The 23,852-nt window shown below is 40.5% G+C and overlaps 1 protein-coding gene across 1 annotated transcript in view; it reads right to left on the bottom strand.

Moving 5' to 3' along the window:
* Positions 1-17,891, bottom strand: part of LOC118847109 (putative serine protease K12H4.7) — a 30,949-nt gene extending 13,058 nt beyond the window's left edge. The window contains exons 1-5 of the mRNA XM_036755708.1: positions 17,700-17,891; positions 11,794-11,975; positions 9,008-9,240; positions 8,259-8,397; positions 1,162-1,276 (exon numbers count right to left, since the gene is read on the bottom strand). Of these exons, the coding sequence (XP_036611603.1) occupies positions 1,162-1,276; positions 8,259-8,397; positions 9,008-9,240; positions 11,794-11,975; positions 17,700-17,891 (861 nt within the window). The remainder of the gene's footprint in view (positions 1-1,161; positions 1,277-8,258; positions 8,398-9,007; positions 9,241-11,793; positions 11,976-17,699) is intronic.
* Positions 17,892-23,852: the final 5,961 nt, after the last annotated feature.

Below are 23,852 nucleotides of genomic sequence, written 5' to 3'. Positions count from 1 at the left end.
TTCCTGACATGCCACTCTACATCTACAGCTTGCCTACTGGGGTCACATCAAAGTTCAAGTCTCTGACCTTCAATACCAAACAGCCTTGATCTGTCCCATTTTCCTAGGTAGTTTGCTACCCTGACCCTAAGGGAGCATGTGTAATAGAAGAGCTGCCTGTGGGTCCTACTCATCTGATAAAACACATGAGCCTTTATGGTTATTCAGCCTGCCTTATAATTTCTCAGAAAATCTGATTTTCCCATTCTCTCCAAGGGGCTGCTATTTTGTACCAAAGTTTTTAAATGAAAATTTCTTCTTTAATTTTTTTTTTCATTTCAAAACCTTTGCATGGTCTGTGGCAAAGTGGTCCAGTCTGATACATGTGGTAGATTCTTTTTATTCAAATAGTCATTAAAAAGTGCTTAAATCCCAGAGATATTTTAAAAGTTTAAAAGTTTCCTTCCAATTACAATTAGCTCTCAGAAGACTGAAATTGAATTATTTTCCATTAACTATATATAATTGCTCTTATAGAAGCTGCTTAGGAAGAGAAATCACTGGTAGTGAATTTTTTAGGAAAGGGAAAAGATCTAGAGTATATTTAAATTCAGGTCAAGTCTTAATTTCAAAACAACCCTTCTAAAGCATTCAAACCATTTTAGGGAGCTTCTGAAGATGTGTCCCAGAGAGAGAAATTAGTCTTTGATAAACTATGAACCCTGTGTGCCATATTTGGCAATAATTTCTCTCTCCCTGTCTCTCTGTCTCTTCTCCTCTCTCTCCCTCCCTCCCTTCCTTTCTCTCCCTCCCTCCCTCCCTCTCCCTCCCTCCCTCCACCTCTCTGTCCCTCCCTCTCCCTCTCTCTCTCTCTCTCTCTCTCTCTCTCTCTCTCCCCTGCCCCCCCTCCATCCCTCCCTCCCTCTCGATGGATGAGAAAAAGAAATAAGATTTGATTGGAGGATATAGAAGATAATTTGTTAGCAGACATGCCCTCATCCCTGAGTCTGGACCAGTTCCATTGTAATAGTGGTTTTCAGGACTGAAACATATTTATTAGTTTACTTTTAAAAGGAGACACCCCGAGTCCTGTGTATTTGCACAGCTTTGACTCCATTCTCTTTTTCTATTTGTAACACTTGATTATTTACCTGTTTGGTATTGCATTCTCTTCTCACTTACCTGATCCCAAGGCCTCTTTTTATTGTATTGAACAATAGCAGAAATCTTGGTAATAAGAGTTTCCAAGAAATAGGACATTTTCACTTCTGAGTCAATATTTAACCTTTCACATAATCTGTGGGAAAGAAAGGAAACACATGAATACTAATTTTTGGGAAACCATGTTACACTACAATCCTATTATGGATGAGAGTGGATGGAAAATTACTCCTAAATAACTTCAAAATGTTTACATTATTGTAAAAATGTTACTTTCATGTCATTAATTTTACATTAGAATCATAGATGGTCAAGCCTAGATAGAAGGGACTTTAAAGAGTCCAAAGCACCCATTTCTCAAATCAGAAAACTGAGGCCCAGAGAAAGATATTCAAAGTGAGGCATAGTATAAATCACTGTTTGGATCCTAGCTATATTGACTGGTACCTGTGTGACCTTGGGAAAGTCAGTTGATCTCTCTGGGCCTCTGGCTCCCCTTATGTAATATGATTGCAGTCCTCGATTAAAGTCCTTTATGACTATAGATCAATGATAAAATCTCAATGTACAACGTATTCCTAAATCTTAAATATTTTGACCGTGTTATTTCATACTTATGAATGGTCACTAACATTTAAGAATGAGAAAAAGAAATTGAATTAGCCATCTTGGCATGGAGCTTGTCAAATTTTATGAGACCTAAGAAATAAAAGTTTGACAATGATTTTTCTGAACTGATTACTTTTTAACAGACATTTATACACATAATATTGCAGCCATGTTAAAAATGGTGACCATTTCTCAGAATGCCTCACATACTTTCATTACTCATCACTATTTCTCTTTGGGTCTCTGACATTGTCAGCAACCTTATTTACCACTCCAGTCTTCCTCACTTTCAAGATTCCCAAAGAACTTTGGATTCTCATTTGCTTCCTGTTTTAAGATTCCTAAAATTGCACTGAAGTCAATTCTCAACCTTCCATTAAAGTTTTGTGGTTCTTTAATAGTTCTTTTAACTTCTCTCTTGGTTCTGCTCATTTTGCTCTTCATTATTCCATGCAAGTCTTTCCATGTTTTTCTAAGATCACTGAGCTCATGATTTCCTATAGCACAGTAACATTCCATGAATACCACAACTTGTTCAGCCATTCCCAACTGATGGGCATCTCTGCAATTTCTTGTTCTCTGCCACCACAAAGAGAGCTGCTATAAGTATTTTAGAACACATAGGTTCTTTTCCTTTTTCCCTAATAATCTTTGGAAATAGACCTAGTAGTGGTATTGCTGGGTCAAGGGTATAAGCAGTTTAATAACTTTGGGGCATAATTCCAACTTGCTCTCCAAAATGGTTGGATCAGTTCACAGCTTTGTTCTTGCAGTCTTTTTGAATTTATTGTCATAGCACTGAACTGAAGTTTTACTTTCTATTTTATTTCAATGTGTGCATGAATATATCAGTCAGTCAGTAAATAAACACATACTAGGAGCCTACTGTGCTAAGTGCTGGGGATATGAAGAAAGGCAAAGTCTTTGAAAGAAAGTCTTGCCCACAAGGAGGTCACAATTGAACGTGTAACCTAGTGAGTCCAAAAAACATGCAAGATACAAAGCAAATGCATGCAAAATAAAGAAATGATGTTTCCAAAACCATCAGTCAATCAGTCAACAAACATGTATTTGGCACTTACTCTGTGCCAGAGACCGTGCTATGTAATGGACTGCAAAGAAAGGCAAAAACCACCCCTGCCCTCAAGAAGCTGACAATTGCTGTTGGAGAGAACAACAGATAAATAAACAAGGGCATGTGAGGTAGCTACAGAGTAGATGGAAAGGAACCTTGGGACTTTATAAGAGGCTAAGCCCCACTATTTGTCTCCCAACATAATGCCCTTCTTCGGACAGACAAACTGTCAAGGAAAGGGCTGGATGGGAGCCTGATTCTTTCCCTGCTTTTATAGGGCAGGTTTACAGTGTCAGCCGTAATTGTGTTTATCTAACATTTAAATTATGGGCACCTAGCTGGCACAGCAGAGAGAGTGGCAGGCCAGGAGTCACTAAGCTATGTTCAAAAATGGCCTGAGAAACTTACTAGCTGTGTGACCCTTGGCTTGTCACTTAATCCTGTATGCCTCAGTCTCCTGGTCTGTAAAGAAGGAAATGGCAAACCAATTTAGTATCTTTGCGAAGGAAACCACAAATGGGGTCATAAAGAGCCAGACTTGAGTGAAAAAACCATTTAAGTTCCTCCATCAAAAGTGGGAATTCTGTATGAAGGAAATGGCAGAATTTCATATCCCATGAAGACCAAGTACATAATTTCTTTAAAGAAATGAATTGGCTGGCTGAAAATTTGACAGGTACTATTGATTACTATTTTCACTTCACTCTAAGTGATTCCGATCTCAGAATTTCACTTATTTGCACCTTTCCAAAGCAAATGACATAAAGTAAATAGTTGGATTATTTGAAATAAAACAGTTTTCTGATTAATGCCTGTTTTAAGTAATTTCCTGAAAAATATCCAGTTGATGTGCAATCATCTTTTTTTGTTTGTTTCTTTGTCCAGACTTGTAATTTCCTTGGAACAGGGAATTCCCAGTGTGGACATTCCTTCCACTGATGCAGCAGGTTGGCATCAGCATGTACCTTATACTCTCAGAGAGCTGCCTGGGCACTTAGGGGTCAGGTCACTTGCCCAGGGTCACAGAGTCAATGTGTGTCAGAGATATAACCTAAACTTAAATCATGACTCCAAGGCTGGCCCTTTAAACACTGTTCCACACCTTAAAGTGCTACTTAGATGCCAACGATTAGTAATTTTTACTAGACAATGTATGTGACCCTGTATCACTTTAAAGTTTGCAGACAACCTTATAGACTTTTTTCCTTGGCAGTTCAGAACCATCCTTTGTATGAGGTAGGTGCTCTAGGTGTTTTACAGATGAGGAGTGCGGACACAGATATCCAGCCACTGGTGACATAGAGAACCAGGAGAAAGAATATGGATGGCTCACCACTCCTGGGGGGTGGGGGTAACAAATCAAAAGCGCCTTTCAAACATGGCATGTGGAGAGCAAGGCCTGGCAGTGTTAGGATTCAGGAAACTTGGGTTAAGACTGTGTGACCACAGACAGTGTCTTAGGACTTCACTTTCCTCATCTACAACACTGCACTTGGAGTCAAGAAGACTTGTGTTCACATCCTTCCTTCAGACACTTCTTAACAGTGTGACCCTGGGCAGTCACTGAAATTCTCTTAGCTTCATTTGTTTCATCCACAAATTGGGGATCATCACACAGGGACCTTGTGATGCTGAACTGAGATAGGGATCTACAGTGGTTTACAAAACAGTATATGAAGGTTAGTTTTGGTGGTTGTTATCTATGCTTCTTCTAACAGGGTGTGATTCTGTGCTGTAGTGTACAAACTCTGGGGCAGCTAGGTGGTGCAGTGGAGAGAGTACCAGGCCTGGAGTCGGGAAGACTCCTCTTCCTAAGTTCAAATCTGTCCTCAGCCACTAGCTTTAAGAACTTGAGCAAGTCATTTACCTCTGTTTTCCTCAGTTTCCCCATCTGTCCACTGAGCTGGAGAAGGAAGTGGCAAACCACTCCAGTATTTTTGCCAAGAAAACCTCAAGTGGACTTACAGAGAGTCAGATACGACTGAAAAATGCCTGACCAACAGTACCGACTTTGGTGAAAAGGAGGAGCAGCATGAACTAGAAGGAAAAGGCAGATTCAGGGAGGACTTAGGTTTGAATTCTGGCTCTACTACCACCAGCCTGTGTCATCTTAGGAAAGACATGAGCCTCTCAAGCCCTCATTTCCTCCTAAGTAAACTCAGGAGTCTGGCCTCTAATGCTAAATCCTATGATCCTAATGGCCTCCGCAATTTTAAGGCAGCTTGCATGGTAGTCTCTTCCTAGGAATCATTTGCTGCTGCCAGGAATTCCCATAGGCAGAACATTCATTGGACTTGCCTTTTCAGCCCTGGAGATTGAGTGACTTATCCAATCATATTTTTCCCACTTGTTCCTGCTTGTGACCAAAGAGGAGGATTCATAGGATTGCAGGTTCAGAGTTGGAAGAGATCTTAGAAGTCACTTAACCTAACCTCCTTGTCTTACAGATAAGAAAAAAAACCACACTAAAGAGCAGAAGTTTCATGATTTGTCCAAGACCATAAAAGTGGGTACGGTGCTAGAGACAGGATTCAAATCCAGGTTCTCTGACTCCAAACCCAATCCTAACTCCTTCCTAGAAACTGCAGTATAGGGAGAAGCACAACAGATCCTGTAGGATAGGGTGAAGGTGACCCAGGAGTCTGACAGCCTTACACTGATTAAACCATTGGCTGATATTGGTAACACTGGTGTCCTCTCAGAGGACTGAGACAGAAAACTTGAAAACTGTGAACTGAGTTATCCTCCAGTCACCCAGGATTTGAGATTCAAGGAGATGTCACCCCCTAGTGGTCAATCTACTAACATTCTCAGAAACTCATTGGGGAGCCAAGGGACAAAGCAGATGCAGTCTGTGCATTCCCAAGTGAGCCAGGATTGGAGGCTCCCTCTTCCTCTTCCAGCAACCCAAAACAAACCAATAAGCATTTATCAAGTACCTGCTACATAGAAAGCACTGCGGTAGGTCGGGGGGGTTGAGGGGGGCAGAGAGGAGGACAAAGATGGAAAAGCTCCCCGCTCGCAGGGACCTTATATTTTATTAAGGGATAGAGCATGGAAAGAGATCAGTAACATCTGGGGGAATTAAGAAAGGCTTCCTAGAGGAGCTGGCACATGAAAAGGAAGCAAGGAATACTAAGGGGTAGGCAGGTGAGAGGGTAACGTCATAGAGTGGCAGTGGATTTGGAGTCAGAAGACCTAGGTTTAAATCCTAGTTCTGAATCTTTGCTACCTACATGAAGTTGGGCCCCAGACAATGAGGGGGGAAGAAAGGAGTGGTTTCGGGAACATGGTGTAATGGTAAGAGCATTGATTCAGGGACAAGGGGACCTGAATTCAAAATCCCCCTTTGATGCTTATTGCATAAGAAGGTCACTTAGCTTCTCTGGGCCTCAGTTTGTAAAAGCTATTGAGATCATCATATGATTTCTGTTAGTTTTGTTGTTGATATGGAGAATTATGCTGATAGTGTTCCTAACCAGCCCTGCATTCGTGGTATAAATCCTACCTGGTCATAGTGTCTTATTTTCGAGATAAGTTGCTGTAATAGCTTTGCTAATATTTTATTTAAAATTTTTGCATCTATATTCATTAGGGAAATTGGTCTCTAATTTTCTTTCTCTGTTTTGGCTCTTCCTGGTTTAGGCATCAGCACCGTATTTATATCATAAAAAGAATTTGGTAGGAGTCTTTTTTCCCATATTTTCCCAAATAATTTATAGAGTATTGGAATTAATTGTTCTTTAAATGTTTAATAGAATTCACTTGTAAATCCATATGGCTCTGGAGATTTTTTCTTAGTGAGTTCATCGATGGTTTGTTCAATTTCTTTTTCTGACATGGAGCTATTAAGGTATTTTATTTTCTCTTCTATTAATCAGGGCAGTTGATATTCTGAAATTCATCTATTTCACTGATTGTCAAATTTATGGGCATGTAGTTGGACAAAATATCTCCTAATTATTGTTTTGATTTCTTCTTCATTGGTGGTGAATTCATCCTTTTCATTTTCTATGCTGGTAATTTGGTTTTCTTTTTTTTTTAAATCAAATTAACCAAAGGTTTATTTCTTTTATTTTTTTTTCATAAAACCAGCTCTCAGTTTTATTTATTAGTTCAATAGTTTTCATAATGTCAATTTTATTAATCTCTCCTTTTGTTTTCAGAATTTTTAATTTGGTATTTAATTGGGGATTTTTAATTTGTTCTTTTTCTAGCTTTTTTAGTTGCATGCCCAATTCATTGATCTCTTCTTTCTCTATTTTATTCCTGTAACCATTCAGAGATATAAAAGTTCCCCTAAGAACCACTTTCGCTGCATCCTCTAAGTTTTGACATGCTGTCTCATCATTTTCATTCTCTTAGATGAAGTTATTGGTCGATTCTATGATTTCTTGTTTGACTCACTTATTCTTTATAATTAGATTATTTAGTTTTCAATTAATTTTTAGTCTGTCTTTCCATGGCCCTTTATTAATACCTAGCACTTATAATACATCCTGAGCCATCTCCAGTCATCTTAATCCACATCCGGCCACTGGACCCAGATGCCTCTGAAGGAAAAAGTGATGCTGGTCACTTTGCACAGCCCTCGCTCACTCAAATCAAAGTCAATTGCATTCACTCTGGATCTAATGGATATGGGCCCCTGCCCAAGCACCACTTAATGGTTATTTTTTGGGCCCTGCTGTCTCAGAGTGAATGTAAATAGTGACTGTTTCTCTTTTGGCCAGCAACCCTGAGGGTCTAACCCTTCCAGTTTGATTTTTTTTTTTATTAAAGGGGCCATCCCTTGACTCACTTGTTAAAGAGACCACTGGGAGTACCAGTTAGAGAGACAAGGCAACTGTTTGGGAGCTGGTGTTATCCTACCGTTATGTTATTGGTTTGGTGCCTTAAAGTCCACAGTTAGATATGTGACCCGAATATTAAAGATCACACCATAGAAAAGAATATTGGATAAGATCCAAAATCGACGCCTTTCACAGCTGCAGCTTGGGGGAGTATTCTTAACCAAAGTAAGAGGCAGTCACAAAGGATAGAACGAAGATGGGATGAAAAAATATCAATAAATATTTTAAAAATAAATATCTAATAAGTCAATCCGACTCAACAATGCTAAACAGCTCTAATGTGGTGTCCTTTTTCCAAGGAACGTAAGTTTCTGCAAACGGCGGTTTAATCTAAAGGAAAGACTCAAAAGACGATAATTTGAAGGGTGAGCACAGGCCGGTGAAGGAGACAAGTGATTTTGAGCGGGTGAGTTTTATCCAAGAACCTCACAGGAATAGTCACCTATTCTATGTACACAGCTGACCTTGACTGCAACAATTCACTAAGTGAGCGAGTGATCTAGCAGCAAAGTTCATAGAGTTCCCCAGCCTTCAGCTGTTTCTTTAGTACTGAAGTCCATTTCCTAAACCAAGTCACTTACCTAAAATCATTTGAAATGGCAGAGTGGTATTTCTTATGTTTAAGCATATGCATCAGAACCTGTGAAGCGTTCCTGACGGCGTCTACACACTCAGAATGACCGTGTCTAAACAAGGCATTTTGGACGACTTCCAGGTATTCTAGAAGACATAAAAAGTCGACTAATTACATTAAGCCACGCAAACATTATCCTTTTTGTGTCTCTTTTTTTTAAAATAGAGAAATTAAAGAATCAAAAACAAAACCAAAAAAGGACTACCAGGAAATTAGGGGAGAACCAATTTAAATGCAGATGCGGGAAACTTTAAAGAACCAGAAAAAACACGATTATTTTGAGAGCATTGGGTCTTTAGCTACAGACATATTTTTCAAAGTTTACATTATAAATAACTTGTTTCAAAATAATACCAGTAGTAATTGTAGGAAGGATAATTGCAATGTGACTCTGGGATTTAAAAAAAAATTACCTACCAAAAATAAAATTCTTAGGGAGATATTCCCATTTCCAACGAAGGAACAGAAATCATGATTTTTTTTTCTCATGCTAAAAATTAACAACCTAGATTTTACTACCATTTTTAACCCAATATAAATCCACCCAACAGATTCAGATGACTGTCTACATTGGTCTAAAATTTAGGTCTTTAGCTCCCAGAGGAACCTCACAAACAATTTCAGTCCCCTGTCACGGGACTCTACCACCTACATACAGGTGGTAACAAGTTTATTAACTATTTTCTATGAACTCACCAGAAAAATTAGCCTTTGCATAGATAGGTGCACTGTAGGCTACTGCTGAATGAAACATCCTAGGATGTTTCTCCCTCAACCAGGCAGCCAGGGAGCCTGCATAAGAACCACCAAAAACAACCCATTTGTTTCTAAACAGTCTTAGTTTATGTGTAAGAAATTTCCGGAAGTATAAAGCATCTTTCAAGGCTTGCCTGCTGCTGAGGAAGCGAAGGTTGTGTGTAGAAATATCCCTGCAAATTGAAGCACAAACAGGAGATACTGTGAAAACAAAGTAGACTAGAATCGTGCTTGATATTAGCTCAATTGGATGCCAATTTTTTTTTCCATTGTGGCAAGTTTCAGTTGTCATTCCTGTAAAACCTTGAAATGATCATTCGAAATTGCAGAGAAAAATTCTGATGGGAAATGATGCATAAACACAAGAAACTGACAGCAGGAAGTACCTTATTTCAGCAACATTCTATTTGGAAAATGAAGTATTACTGAAACAACTGCAGAAATTATTCAAAAGGAGAATAAAGAGGAATCTGAGAAGGCAGCAGTCACATCAATCACTCAGTATTGATCTACAAGCCACTATTAAGTTTCTGCTATGTTAGAAAATATAGTATGGTATCTGGTTTTGCTCCCACAGAAGCTATCCATATAGCTGAGTTAACACTTATTTGTCAAGACAATGGCCATTCTGGTGTCAGGGAAGCTAGAAAGGCCAAACTGGTTGAACCATTTCAAGCTTATCATGTCAATTCAAGGGTCCGATCTTGGTCAAGGGTCCAGGCCTACTGATTTGCATAATTTGCATATGTTAAAGAGGGAAGGTAGGAGAAATAAAGAATGTAGATTAATCCTAACTCAGACAAGGAAGATCTAATTAACTTCACTTCTGCTTCTGTATCCTTATTATCCTACCTATATAAAGTGTATAACCTAGGAAAACTGTGTAAAAAGTAAAGAACATAAACTAAACATAACTCAAACAGGAGTGGAGGTGATGGTTACCCCAACTCCTGCAGCTATATCATTGTGAGTGTTCCCAGTGAGCACTACACCCGCTATCTCGAGGAGTGTAATAAATGCCTTCCTCTGCCCACTCTGGTCCTGAGTTCTTTGGGTGAGAATGGGCAAATCATATGGATCTTCCAAGTGTTATGCTACCAGGAAAGCGATGAGCTGCAGAAGCATGTCTCTGTCTAACTTCCTGACCCTGCCTTGGAGAGTCCTGTGATCCCTACTGTGGTGTTAAGAGGGCTACCACTTGCGATTTCCCTGGGGAACCCTGTGGTCTTCACAGCCTTCTTAAGGGGCCATCACTTGGGATGTCTCAGGAGCCTTGTGATCTTACTGCCATTCTAAGGGGCCATCACTTGGGTCTTCCTTAGGGTCTGACCCTGGGAAGCCCTATGATCCCCACAGATAAAGGGGGGCTACCACTTGGTCTTCCTCTGGGAGTCTTCCTCAGGGATTATCACAGGGTTCTTCCTCAGGACTTTGGCCCTGCGTAGGAAGTCCAGTGATACCCAAAACTGCATTTCTCACATGCTACATGTCAGGCACCTGGCATATGGACAAAACCTTTTGGTTTCTCCTGGATCTTCAGGAGCTCCCACTGTCTGGGAATGGAGAGTATGTGGGAACTTGTATTAGCAAGGCAATAAACACAACATCGATGATAATTGTGAATATGTCTATGTAATTGTGTCCTGTGTACAATTATACTATGGCACACACAATTAAATTCAAAATATATACATGGAAAATATTAGGTAGTTGTTTTTTGGTGGGGAGGGGGTGGATTCTCCCACTTTCAGGATCATGGATCACAAAAGGCCTTATGTAGGAACTTAAGCTGATTTTTGGAGGAAAGGAGAGATTCCAAGAGGTGGAGGTGAGGAGGGGCTACATTCAGGGCATGGCTCTGCAAAGGCAGCAGATACAGACAGGCAGGGAGGGGGACAGAGGGGGAATGTCATGGTTGAAGAACGGGACATAGACCAGTTGAGCTGGACTGTGGAGGGTGGGACAGGAAGAAACTGGTAACAAGTGCTGGCAGCACTTTCTTGCACAGGGCTCCTGGGAGGATCAAATGAATTACCATGCTGCCCACCTTAAAGTGCTATATAAATGCTAGCTCTAGTTGTGGTGGCTTTAAAAGTACCCCACTTCCTCAAATAGAGGCCTAATCTTGAAATTACTCCCAGAGCACCATATTTCTAGGATCAAATACAATCCAAAATATTTATGAAGGGAAGATAGAGCTAGTGAAAGGTACCAGAATGTACCTCATTAGTATCCTGGGTTGCCTCTGTCCCTGTGGTGGAGAACTGGAGGGCAGAGCAAAAAACTTCCTAAGTTTTCCTTAATAGTGTGCTCAGAATTAGTACACCCTTCACTTCCCATCAGCTGCTCTGCTTTGTTTTGACCCCCTAAATAGGTACTCTCCTATCTGCCCACTGCCCCCCCCCACAGCAGCCCTTTGTCTTAACCCATTAGATTGTAAGCTCCTTGAGGGCAGGGACTGTCCTCAGTCTGCCTCAGAGTGCCCTCAAAAGTAGTTTTTCTTTTTGTATCCCAGGTACTTAGCACAGTGCTGGCATTTAGTAGGTACTTAATAATCTCTTCATTCTTCTTTTTCATGAATTTCAATTGTCAAGTATCAAAGTAGCTTACATTTCAGTGTCTGTTTATCTGTCATAATTATTTAAGAAGGTAAAAGGAAGAAAAGAATTTGAGAAGAGGAAGGTAGAGAAGCAGTGATAGTAGTAGCAATGGTAATGGTAACTTACTCGGTTGGATGGCTTTTACCGTAATATCTGTGCTCTAGCAAAATATACATGGCTCCCATTCTTTTAGCATATCTTAACAAGGAAGAGCTACTTGTCCATGAATCGACAGCAGATTGTTCTCCTCCAAGCTCTAAGAAAACTGGGCCACCTGGTCTATAGAACCTATCATTGACAAAAAACCTCTGTGGAGAGAGAAAAAGAGAGAATTAAGATTGTCCATGTTGCCCAACTTGAAAGATTCTTTTGTTTGGCTCTAATCACAGCTATAGCATCTCTCTGCTCTGTAGAGCTGTAGATCAGGATGCGTGGTGCTGAAGTCTACTTGAACCTGTGGCAATGATCTGGTACAAGTAACTGCACCTGTATGGTCAAGGATGTTAGTTGAACAAATTTCCCAATTAGAGATGTCGCCTAGTAAGGAAAGTCAGTTTGACTTTTAAATTCTTACTGAATATAATAAGGAAAAGCATAGCAAAATGAAGTATATTTTAAAAGACATTTATACTGTAGACTCCATTATTAGCAACTTTGAAACTCTCACTTTCTCCTCACTTTAATACCTACTTATTAAGTGCCTATTATCTTTACAGGAGATGAACAGCTCTTTACCTTAGCCTGGGAAATACACGTGTAAATGGATCCAGATCTGAGAAACTTTAAAGAACAAAAACATTTTTTTTGAGAAGGGAGTAATGCTAACTACTAGGGAAGTCAAGAAAGACTAAAGTAGGTGATGTGGTAGAAATTAAACTTTGACAGAAGCTACAGATTCTCAGAAGTGGAGGTGAGGAGAGAATGCCTTTCAGGCAGAGAAGACAGCCTGTATAAGAGCAGGGAAGAATTGGAGATGGAATGCCAAGTTCAGAGAACAGCAAAGAGGCCAGTTATTAGACTTGCAGGTTCCTGCTGGGTGCACATCAAGTTCAGGGCTTTTGATTTGCAAATGTCTACATTCAGTGACTGACAATCATAGCATTTTGGTCAACTTTTGGCCCTGACCCATACAATGGCAACAAAGTCATTTAAGGATGATGATGATGGTGGTGGTGGTGGTGGTGGTGGTGATAATAACTCACATTTATATGGCACTTTAAAGTTTACAAAACTCCCCAAAGAGGGTGGTATTATCTCCCTTTAGCCTCTGGCTAAAGTCTATGAATGAGTGATGGAAGGGGATGGAGGAAAATTGTATAAAAAAATTTGGGTATGTTGTTATTTGTGCCAATGGAGGTAGTATCAATGAGATTACGCATCCATCAAAGTACTGACAGATGAGGAAACAGAGGCACAGAGGCTTCTCCTTACTTGAATTACTAGAAAATAGTAAATGAGAATTCCATCCCAGTGTTCTTTCCACTAAACCATGCTGACCAAGTATAGACTAAAAATGATGCAATCAGTGGTCTTGCCTCACTGGAATGACCAGCCTGGTACCATAGTTTAATCTAAGGCACTACATCTACCTAGACAACAAAGAATTTCATGTAATAGCTAGCATTTATATGTTTTAAGGCTTGCAAAGTACTTTGCTTATGTTATCTCATTAAATCCTCACAACAACCTTGGAAAGTAGGAGCTATCATCATCCCTATTTTACAGATGAGGAAACTGAGTTTGAGAAAGGGTAAGAGACTTGCCCAGGGTCACATAGCTAGTAAAAATATCTGAGGTAGGATTTTTCAATCTTTCAACCTAGGTCGTCCTGACTCCAAGGTCAACTCTCGTCACTGTGCCATCTAGCTGCCTCAGAATTCATTTAATGAACATTTATTGTCTATGACATATAAGCTATTGTGATAGGGGCCAGTCCTATCAAGTCAAGAAGAATTTATTGAGCACCTACTGTAAAACAGGCACTCTGCTAAGTACTGGAATTATAAAGAAAGCCAAAACAGTCCCTGCCCACCAGGTGCTCACAGTCTAATAAGAGAGACCACCTGTAAACAGATTAAGTATGCAGGTTATTGGAGATGATCACAAAATCACTTTCCCTCTATACTCTCTGGGCTCTTCATCTCTAAAAATAAATGAAGTGGATTAGATGACCCCAAAACTCTGTTCCCCTCAATCTGCAATCCTATGATATTTAGAATGAAAGTGAATGTGAAAGTGAGATACCCTGAGATCTTTTTCCAATAACAATGGCAGAAGTTTTATTTTTCCTTTCAGAAGGATCCCATACCCCACTCCAGCTCCAAGACCTCGAGCATTATCATTTCTGCTTTCCAAGAATACTTTTGTGCTAGGAGGTTGACTACAGCAATAGGAAATGAAAATCAGTTAATGCCTAAGATGTGGAGAGTAATATTAATATCTCAAGGGGTTTCTCACAACATGAGGAAACTTTAGATACCATGATCTGGGAATTTCCCTGGACTGCAAACCAAAAATGAGTCAAGAAGACTAATATGATATAATGCTGTATGAACAGACTCAGCATCCAGAACAAGGGATAGGTCTGCTGTGCCTCTGCTGCCCTCATCAGACCCCATCTAGCATACCCTGCTCAGCTTTCAGACATGCTCTTTTTAGGAAGGCGCTAGACAAGTTAGAGCAGCCCAAGAGGCACACTGAGGTAGGGAGAAGACTGGAGACTAATGTCAACCTAGGATTAAAGGACCTGGGAGTGTTTAGCCTAGAGAAGACTTAAGAGGGATGCAATCAGTAACAAATCTTAATGAGCATCTTTTATGTTCCAGACACTGTACTAGGTGCTCAGAATACAAAGACAAAAATAAACAGTGTTTGCCCTCAAGGGGCTTACATTCTATCAAGAGGTATGTGTGCACACACACATATATACAGAATAAAAGAAAATGCGTGTAAGGCAGTTTTGGGAGGGAGAGAAACAGTAACTGATCAGGAAATGCTTCAGGTAGAAGGCAGAGCTTGAACAGAGTTTGAAAGAAATTTGAAGCACTGTCATAGAAAATACTGGAATCCATGTTATCCAGTAGCTCATTTTAAAGAAAAGGAGAGTTGGGCCCAGAGAGCTGGCATGTTTTGCTTAAGGCCCCCTTAGACAGCAAAATATCTAAGCAATTAATACATTATAGTGTATCTTTCAATTGTCCATTTTTATAGCTAGGCCTTAGACAAGCAATTGAACTTTTTTCTCCCTATTAGTAGACGTATAAGCAGTATATTTGTGTGTATGCATATATAAATACATACATATAAACATACATATAGATACATACATTTGTGTATCTATATATACAATATACATATGCATATCTATCTCTCTCTATATATATCTAGCTCTCAATCACCTATTTATGTATCTAATCTATGTAGCTATCTATCTCTATCATCTCTATCTCTTTATATGTGTGGGCCCTCTGCTGTAGATACAGAATAACAGCAAATGACTCTAAAGATTAAAACTCCCAAGGCTAAAGTTGAACTCTGCTCCCAGAATACAGCTGCCAAAGTGGTTTTCCCAAAGTTTGTTCCCTTCCCCCAACTCACATACTCACCTCTTCCTTCCTTTTACAGATGAGTCAGCAAGCTCAGAGGAATTAATTGAATCGTATCAGGTCTAGACAGATGTTACCTACCAGACTATATATGTCAATTATCCCCCCTTGTCCATATGCACAGATGATATGATGATAGCTGACACTTGTACATATTGAGAGCTTTACCTCAAGAAAAAATGTAGCCGTGTAACATGGGGTGTTGGGTTGGAATCAGGAAGCCTTGAGCATAAAGGCTGCCTCTGGTACTTACTAGCTATGTAACAAAATGTGTGAGACACTATCATTTTCCTTATCAATCTAAGTAGTACTAGCAATACCAGTCATCTCTCCCTCACAGGCCGTCAGGTAACTTAAATGAATTCATGTATGTAAAGGGCTTTCAGGCTGACAAAGCGCCAGTTATTAATTTCAGTGATTATGTATGTACTAATTGGTCCTTGCAACCATTCTATGAGATGAGTGAAGTAAGTATTGTCCTCCATTTGCAAAATAGAGGAGGGCTGGAGATGTTTGTTTCATTGTATTTCCTAAAAGTTTTGTTTGGAAGCCCCTCATTTCCAACATTGCAGATATTCCATCTTAAAACTTATAGAGTAGATGACCTTTGTTTCAAGTGCTTAGGATAAAGCCTAGAAGATAGTAAACTCTTAATAAATATTGATTGATTGGTTCCTTCCAGCTCAAAATCTATTGTCCTCTGATCAGTGACCACAATTTGTACTACACAAAAGAGAAATAAACAGTGGTACCTTTAAAATGGAGGGTAGTTTCATACATGCTGGAAAATGATTCTCTCTCTCTCTCTCTCTGTCTCTTTCTCTCTCTCTCTCCCCTCCCTCTCGCTCTGTCTCTCTGTCTCTGTCTCTCTGTCTCTCTCTGTCTCTCTCTGTCTCTCTCTCTGTCTCTCTCTCTGTCTCTCTCTCTCTCTCTCTCTCTCTCCCTGCATCCCTCCCTCTCTGTCTCTCTCTCTGTCTCTCTCTCTGTCTCTTTCTCTCTCTCTCTCCTCCACACCCTCTCCCCACCCCTTCTCCCTCTTCCCTCTTATCTCCCCCACACCTTTAACCACTGCATTGGGAAAACCTGGGTTGCCCTTCCACCTCTTACACATAATGTTTGGCCTGCATGATCCCAGGATCATGGCTTCACAACCTGTCTCCCGACTGCCTACCTTTCCAGGGTCATCATGTATTACACCTTTTGATGTTTTCAGCAGTCTTGGCAAGCCAGCCTTCTTTCTCTTATCTCCCTTCTCCCTGCCTTTCTCAGGCTATTCCCAAATGCCTGAGATATAGTTCCTCTTCACTTCTGGCCCTTAGGACCCTTTGTTTCCTTCAAAGTTTAGAGAAATGTCATGTTCTACCAGAGGAAGGTCCTGACCTTCCCAGCTGTGCTTCATCTTTCCAACATATCTTGTCTTTCTCTCCAGGCCTCCAGTCTGGTAATGGTTTTCTTCCCTGAGCCTTCTCCTGCACTCCTGATGAGCTTAAGCAATGTTTATAGAACAATACAAGGCTGTGTTGCTATATGTTTAACAACCAGGCTTTGGGGGGGGGGAACTGTAGGCAGGACAGAGTTTTAATTTCATATGCATTATTAACACTTTCTTATGACTAGTCAATCAAGAAAATAATAAATCAAGCCCTGATTTCCAGGAACTGCTGATTTCCAAAGTGTACATGGTCACATTAAAATTTAACAATCAGCTTGCTCCATTAGAGCTATCTCTAGAAAATGAATAGCTGTATGAACATATACATTGTCTCCCCAGATAGAAAGCAGTGTCCTAGAGGACTGTGCCATGCTCCTAGTTGGATTGACTTAACCACTCAGTGCCCCAGGCAACAATCTGAGACTGTACATTACAAAACAGTAGCAGACTTGGGCCTTTCCTTCATGAGAGTTCCTTATACCAAGAAATCCCCAGCCCCTAATACTCCTCTCAGTGCATAGTATGCATGCTCTTCACAGATACACAGCAAATTAAATTGAAGCTAGTTGAGAAAAACTTCCCCCCCAGATTGACCAAGAGGTGACCATAGAACTTTCCAGCAGGTGCCACAAAAGACTGACTAGCCCCAACTCCAAACTATAAAGCTGAGAGCCCAGTCATCGACCTTTACCTTCCCCAGGTCTTTTAGCATCCCCACTGGACTCTAAGAGGCAGGGTGGCTCAGTGGAAAGTGGGTTTTAGAATCAGCATATCTGAGTCCAAATCCTGCCTTTGAGTAACTTGTTCTTGGCCAGTCTCTCTCCCTCTAAAATAAGGTTGGACTAGGTGTCTTCTCTGGCACCTTCCAACTCTCTGATGCTGTATTTCTTTTGTGGTCCCTAGAGCAATGTTGTGGGGTCCCTGGCCAGCTGCATAAGCCTATCTGAACCCATAGCCCCAGCTTGCCTTTCTTTTCCTTTTCCAGTTTCCATTACCTGTCTCCAGAATTCAGAGTGTCTTTTATCAAAATGGTCCAGTCTTTGCCAAAGCCACTGCTGGTCAGGGTGATCTGTCACTTTAGGATAGATGCCAAGGCGGAAACTCCCGAGCTTGCTCTCCGTGTAGGTGCCAAAGAGCAGGGGCACCAGCAGCAGCAGCCACCAACCCCGGAGAGGCAACAGGAGCATAGTCCCTTTGGTAAAGGAGCTCTTGCTGCTCCTACAACACCTTAGATACCTCTGGGGTCCTGAGCCTGCCTCCTCTGGGACATGTTAGACTACCTGGCCCTATTTATGTCCCTTATTCCTCAGCTTCTCCTCCCCATTCATGTGACCTTTGAGTGGTTGGGCTGGGAGAGACCCCCCAGGCAATATGTAAAAGATTTGTGGCTTACTTTCCCTAGGATTCTACACCCTGGAGTTAAGGGAGGCAGAAGAGGAAAGGACAGGCCCCTAGTGGAGATACTGCTGCAGCAGAACTGGAAAATTCATGTCAGCCTCCACTTACTAATTTCACACTGTCTCTTCTAGCTTAGGAAAGAATGGGATAGAAGAAAGAATTCAGGACTTAGAGACCAAAGAGCTGGGTCTCAGGGAGTGCCCTGCCCTTACTATTGCTGTGTGTTACTAGCTGGGCATAGTGGGCAAGTCACATGAATTCTGCAAGCCTTAGTTCTGTCATTTGTAAAATAAGGTGGTTGGATTAGATGGCTAAGGTTGCCTTCCTGTGCTCTGATGAGGTCATTAGGATATATCTATAGGCCTCAGTTTCTTCATCTGAAAAACGGATATACCTGTATTGGGAAGACTAAATGGAACTATGGGTGTAAATGATTTGTATGTTTACAATTGCTGGTATTTGTACAGTGATATGTCTAATGTTTCACACAGAGCTGGAAGGAACCTCAGAGATCTAATCATCTCCCCACCCCCTCCCCACAATTGAGAAAAAAAATGAAGATACTGAGGCCTAGAGTAGTAAGGTGACTTTTCGACAGGCCTCTAGATAGAATAGGATCATAGATAGGGCTTGAAACCAGGTTCTCTGATACCAGAGCAAATTTTTCCCCTCTCCCTCATTCTCCCCAATACTTTTTCCACATACTAGCTCCTTTGAACTTTTTTGAGCCTTATAGAATGTAAGTGCTATGATCATCCCCATTTTATGGCTGAGAATACTGAGGCTCATAGAGCCTGAATCTCACAGCTATATTATATATATATATGTATATATATACACATACATACATATATATATACATACATATATATATGTGTGTGTGTGTGTATAAAATTAATATATATTAAATTAATATTTTATATATATATATATATTGTATATATTTAAACAAGGTCTTCCTGATGCTGGGTCCAGCCTTTCACCTAGTGTGCTACCTCTCTAAATACTGGCCTTTATTCTAGGTTACTTTCTCCATTTCTAGAGCTGCCTTCTTGCCACCTCCCAATAGTTACCACTGCAACCTTCCTACCTGAAGCAGTCAAGCCTGATGAAGTGGAAGGTGAATCTGAGGCAGTTCTGCTCTATTTTAGCTGCATAACTCTAGACAAATCATCTTAACTCTTAGGGCCTCAGCTTCCTAAAGAACCCGATAACGAGCTTTATTGAGCACATACCAAGTGCCAGGTATGCACTGGGGATACAGAGAAGTTAGAAAATAGCCCTTAGTCTCAAGAAGCTCACAGTCTAATGCAAACACTATTTACCAACATGATAGATAGATTTTATATCCATATATACACAGACGTGTGTGTGTATGTCATGTATATATATGTAAAGAGCTATATGGTATGTTTAGTTAAATATAACGTATAATAGTTATACATATATTCATATATATATATATGTGTGTGTGATAAAATGAAAGTAATCAGAAGAGGAAAAGGACTAATGCTATAGAAAGGTTTCTTGCAGAACATAAGATTTTAGCTTCAACATGAAGGAGACCAGGGATGTTCAGGAAGTAGAGATGAGGAGGTTCTATCAGTGAAAAGTACTTGGAGTAAGGAGATGAAGTGTCTTCTTCATAGAACAATAAGGAGGCCAGTGTCACTGGATCATTGAGTGGTAAAAGACAGACAATAGGCCTGTAAAGGCAGGAAGGGGCCATGCAGGGCTTTAAAGCCAAGGAACTTTATATTTGGTCCTGGAGGTAATGGGGAGACACTGGAGTTTATTGAATGGTGGAGTGGGTGCTGATGGTAGAATGGTCAGACCTGTACTTAAGAAGATCATGTTGGTAGCTGAGTGGAGGATAGACTGGAATGGGCAGAGACTTGAGGCTGGGAAATGATAATTGAAGCACCTGTGTCAGAGGTCTACTGTGAAGATTAAATGAGATCCTCTACTTACAACACTTTGTAAACCTTAGAATGCCATAGATATATGAGTCCTAATTATAGGATATTTTCCCCATGTTTGCAAGTTTGTTTCTTGCCACCTGCCAAGCTACCCCCTATAGCTTCAACCCTTAAGTACCAACAGTCAGCCCTGGAGAAGTAAAAGGTCAGGATTGCCTTGGAGGTCTCATCCCTACTCTTTACTCGCCTACTATTTAACTTTAGAGGACAGCCAGAAAGAATGCTGGATATGCCACGGAGACAAAAACTGTACCCTTTGGTACCTTGGGTAAATTACTTGACCAAACCTGGCCCTCAGTTTACTTGTTTGTAAAGTGAGGAGGGGAAGTTTAAGTGGTCTCTGAGGTCCCTTGCAGATGTAGATCTCTGCTCTCATTTGTCTTTTCTTGGTCTGTTTTCTTCTCTGTAAAATGAAGGGGTTGAACTAAAATCACTGATGCTTAATCTGGAGTCTGTGAACTTGGTCATTTTACAAAAATGCAGTAACTGTATTTTGATAGAATTTCTTTCCTTTGCAAACCTATGTATGAGATTTTTTGCACTTGAATACATCATTCTGTAAAGGGCCCTGTAGATCTCACCAGATAGCCAGGAAGGTCCTGACAAGAAAAAGTCCATGATTTGAGATGACCTCTAGATGACATAAGACTGGGAGTCAGAAACCAGTTGCAAACCTGGGAGTTTTCTCATTGAGAGTTCCTCATACCGAAGAAATAGATTTCAAAGAAATCTCCAGCCCCTAGCACCCTAGATGGCAGATAATGTAGAAAGTTCTCAATAAATGCATATTGAATTAATTTTTAAAGATTGAGAAAAACTGCCTTCAGAGTAACTAGGAAGTACCAAAACAACCTGAGAACTAATAAAGTCCTGGTAAAGTTTTTTACTCCAGACCTCCCATGGAAACTGAGACTAATCTAGAAAAATGCAGTGGCTACTTTTGAGTGACCCCATTTATGTGGGAGCTCTGGGGACAATTAGCAAGAATTTATTAGGGATTTTCTATATATGCCAGGCACTGTGTCAAGCACCCAGTGATGCAAAAAAGGCAAAAGCTGTCCTTTCCCTCAAGGAGGTTACATTCTAATAAAGGAAAAAGCATGTATATAAATAGATTCCACAAGAAACATACAGAATAGATGGGAGATAACCTTAGAGGAAAGGCACTAGTAGCTGGAGGGACCAGGAAGGGCAAGAATGTAGCATGTGACCTGAATCTTGAAGGATGGCAAGGATTCTCAGAGGCGGAGATGAGGAAGGGGAGCATTCCAAGAAAAGGTACGAAGATGGCTGATGAAAGAGTTCAGCAAGGATGCAGACAAGGAGGGACTGTGGAGTATGTGGAGGGGACAAGATGACCTCTGCAGGCATGTTAGAGCTCTCAGTCCTTTGAATTGTAAGGTCCATTTAACTAGCAGATAGTGATTTTTCTTCTTTTGGTGCCATGGTGTGCCTGTATTGAACTAGTGGTCCCACAGCTGAGTTGACTTTGCAGTCAACTACAAGCATAAATTAAGTGATCTCAGGGTTTGGATTGGAACAGGGTAGAATCTTGTGATAAATAAAACCTGGGTCCCAGTGGAATTTCGGCTTTGTAGGTGCTATATGACATTTTAAAAGCCACCCCCCTACACATGCATACACACACACATACACATGCATGAGCACACACTCACAGACAGGCACACAATGATGAGGATCAATACAAGATCTCATGTTCACTTACAAAGCAGTTATGGAGATTGTAAGGACTAAAATGTTCACAAGAGGGGTTGGGTTACTCAAGAAAGCTAGTAAATACTCTGGGAATAAGACAACTATCCAACTAGGGTCATAGGAGAGGTATGGTCAATAGGACTGTTTCCCAAAAAGGCTCTGAGTAGGAGTGGAGGTTTTGAAAATGGATGAAAGGATTATTTTTTTAACAATCATCTTTAAGTTCCCAGAGTTCCACTTGAAGGAAACTTTAAAATATGGGGCATGGGGGTGCTACATGTCAGGGGTGGGTACATGTATGCTCTCTAGCACCTGGCTTCATGGCTCACAGCTGCTACACCAGATTTCAGAAGGAAATACATTTCCATGACCAAGTCCTGACTTGGTCATTGACTTTTATGACCCCTAAAAGCTTATCCCTCAGTTATTATTAAGCTTACTTCACATCAAGCGATTTGTAATTTCATCAAATAGGTCTTCCCTTAATCTGGGGAAGACACAACCATCCCAGTATTCTCATTGTCTGGGGATTACTGGTTCTTCCACAGAAGATCCATCCAAGGTAGGGGAGGCCTTTCTCCAAGGTTTTGTACATCTGATGATGGGGATGGAGTGGGGAGAGAACGGAGCAGTGGAATGTTTTTAAATGACTTGCAAGGATGTATCATGTCTAACCAGAACCTGCCTTTCCTTTGAGAAACTTCTTGGCTCATTTCCTTTTCCTGACTCTGGCAGTCTAGAATGAGAAGAGATGGCTGGAATGAGCATTTATTAAGTGCCAAGTACTTTATTCGTCTGATCCTCACAACAACCTTGGGGAGGTAAGTGCTATTCTTATCTCCATTTTATAGTTGAGGAAACTGAGGTAAAAAGAGATTAAAACTACTATGTGAGGCTGGATTTGAACTCACGCCTTCCTGACTCCAGGTCCATCTTCCTATCCTAGTCACTTCCTAAGACATGAGCTTCTAAAAGTTCCAAATTGAGATTCATTTTGCAGGATTTGATTTGTCACAGCAGTTCCCAAAGGAGACTCTGTGAAGTTACTGCTATCAGGTGAGATAATCTGACTTAATTCAATTCAAGAGGTTTTACTAAGTACCTACAAAGTGCCAAGTCAGCAGGGAGGTGTCTTCTCAATTTCATTTCCACAACGTATCTTAAATTCATTCCCTTTTGCTTCCTCTCACCCAGCTACCATCCTAGTTCAGGCTCTCAGCATTGTTCTCCCAGATTATTGCAGTGACGTCCTAATTGCGTTCCCTGTCTCAAGTCTCTCCCCTCCCCCATCTGCCCTTTACAAAGCTGCCAAAGTGATATTCCTAAAGCACATGTTTGACTGTCACTCCTCCACTCAATAACTACAGTGACTCCCTATTACCTTTAGGATCACATATAAATTTTTATTTGTTATTTAAAGCCTTTCACAACCTGGCTCCAGCCTTCCTTTTTAGCCTCTGACATTATTCCCTTTCGTGCAATCTGCTGTCCAGCCAAATTGGTCATTTTGCTGTTCTTCACATGATGCACCATCTCTGTCTCTGCTTTTTTATATGTTGGTCCTTATTACTGGAATGCATATCCTTCTCAGCCTTACCTTTTAGAATCTCTTATGTCCTCAAAGCTCAGCTCAGAAACCTTCTCTTGAATGAAGCTCTTCCTGTTCTCCCAGCTGGTAGCCAATCCTCACATCCTATTTCTTTACCTTAGATTTATTTTATAAACAGGCCTACCTTGGAGATGTTGCCAGTTCAATTCCAGACCTCTGCAATAAAGCAAATATTGCAATAAAGTGTCACATGAGTGTTTTGGTTTCCCAATGTATATAAAAGTTATGTTTACATGATACTATAGTCTAATAAGTGTGTCTTAATATTATGTCTAAATACATATTTATATATAAATACCTTAATTTAAAAGTACTTTGTTGCTTAAAAAAATGCTAACCAGCCCCTGTGCCTTCAGTGAATCATAATCTTTTTGCTGGTGGAAAGTCTTGCCTGAATGTTGATGGTTGCCGATTGATCAGGGTGGCTGTGGCAATTTCTTAAAATA

This window comes from Trichosurus vulpecula, chromosome 4 (genome assembly GCF_011100635.1).
Source record: "Trichosurus vulpecula isolate mTriVul1 chromosome 4, mTriVul1.pri, whole genome shotgun sequence".
NCBI lineage: Eukaryota > Metazoa > Chordata > Mammalia > Diprotodontia > Phalangeridae > Trichosurus > Trichosurus vulpecula.
This window is presented reverse-complemented; position numbering and strand designations above follow the sequence as displayed.